The sequence below is a fragment of the Penaeus monodon genome, chromosome 24, assembly GCF_015228065.2.
Source record: "Penaeus monodon isolate SGIC_2016 chromosome 24, NSTDA_Pmon_1, whole genome shotgun sequence".
Taxonomy (NCBI): Eukaryota; Metazoa; Arthropoda; class Malacostraca; order Decapoda; family Penaeidae; genus Penaeus; species Penaeus monodon.
The window spans coordinates 39,471,754-39,472,244 of record NC_051409.1 but is presented as its reverse complement, the minus strand read 5'-3'; the positions used below and the strand labels follow the sequence as shown (position 1 = coordinate 39,472,244).

The window sequence follows — 491 nt, the reverse complement described above, 5'->3', positions numbered from 1 at the left end:
GTTGAAAGAGTGCAAGCAGCCGACACAACCTCCGCAGTACACTGATGACCCCAAGCAGCTGGTGCTCCGTAAGGCGGAGGTTATGCCAGCTGTTCCTCAGGCGGGTCCTTTTCAGACAGACAGACACAGAGAGACGGCGGAGAGTTGAGGGAAGGAGAGGAGAATCGCGGGAGGTGGACAGAGCGAGGGAGCGAAGAGGAGGGAGGCCAGCGGGAGCGGAGGCGAGCGTGGCTGGAGCGGGCGGGCGGGGCCCCTTGGCGGCCCCGGGGCAGCCAGCAGGCCGCCGGGCGTGGGCGCGCGCGCGCGTCGGGCCCTGTCACGGCAGTCGAGTCCAGTGACCTGTGTGTCATGGCACTTACACTAACTTGCTTTTCATATCTTGTGCAAGATTTGAGGGCTCCTCCGGCAGTGAATCTATCGTTTTCACTTGAGGGAACACCAAGGAATGTCTGAAAGAGACGAGCAGTTGTTTGATGGTGTGGTCAGTGTGG

General features: G+C 61.3%; 1 protein-coding gene across 8 annotated transcripts in view; it reads right to left on the bottom strand.

Annotated features, from left to right (window-relative positions):
• Positions 1–491, bottom strand: part of LOC119588791 (ELAV-like protein 1) — a gene marked incomplete at its 5' end in the record, with an annotated part of 73,233 nt that overhangs the window by 8,991 nt on the left and 63,751 nt on the right. For 3 of the 8 annotated variants that reach the window (XM_037937436.1, XM_037937438.1, XM_037937437.1), the window contains 1 exon segment: positions 360–449. In XM_037937436.1, coding sequence (XP_037793364.1) covers positions 360–449 — 90 coding nt within the window. 8 annotated transcript variants of the gene reach the window in all.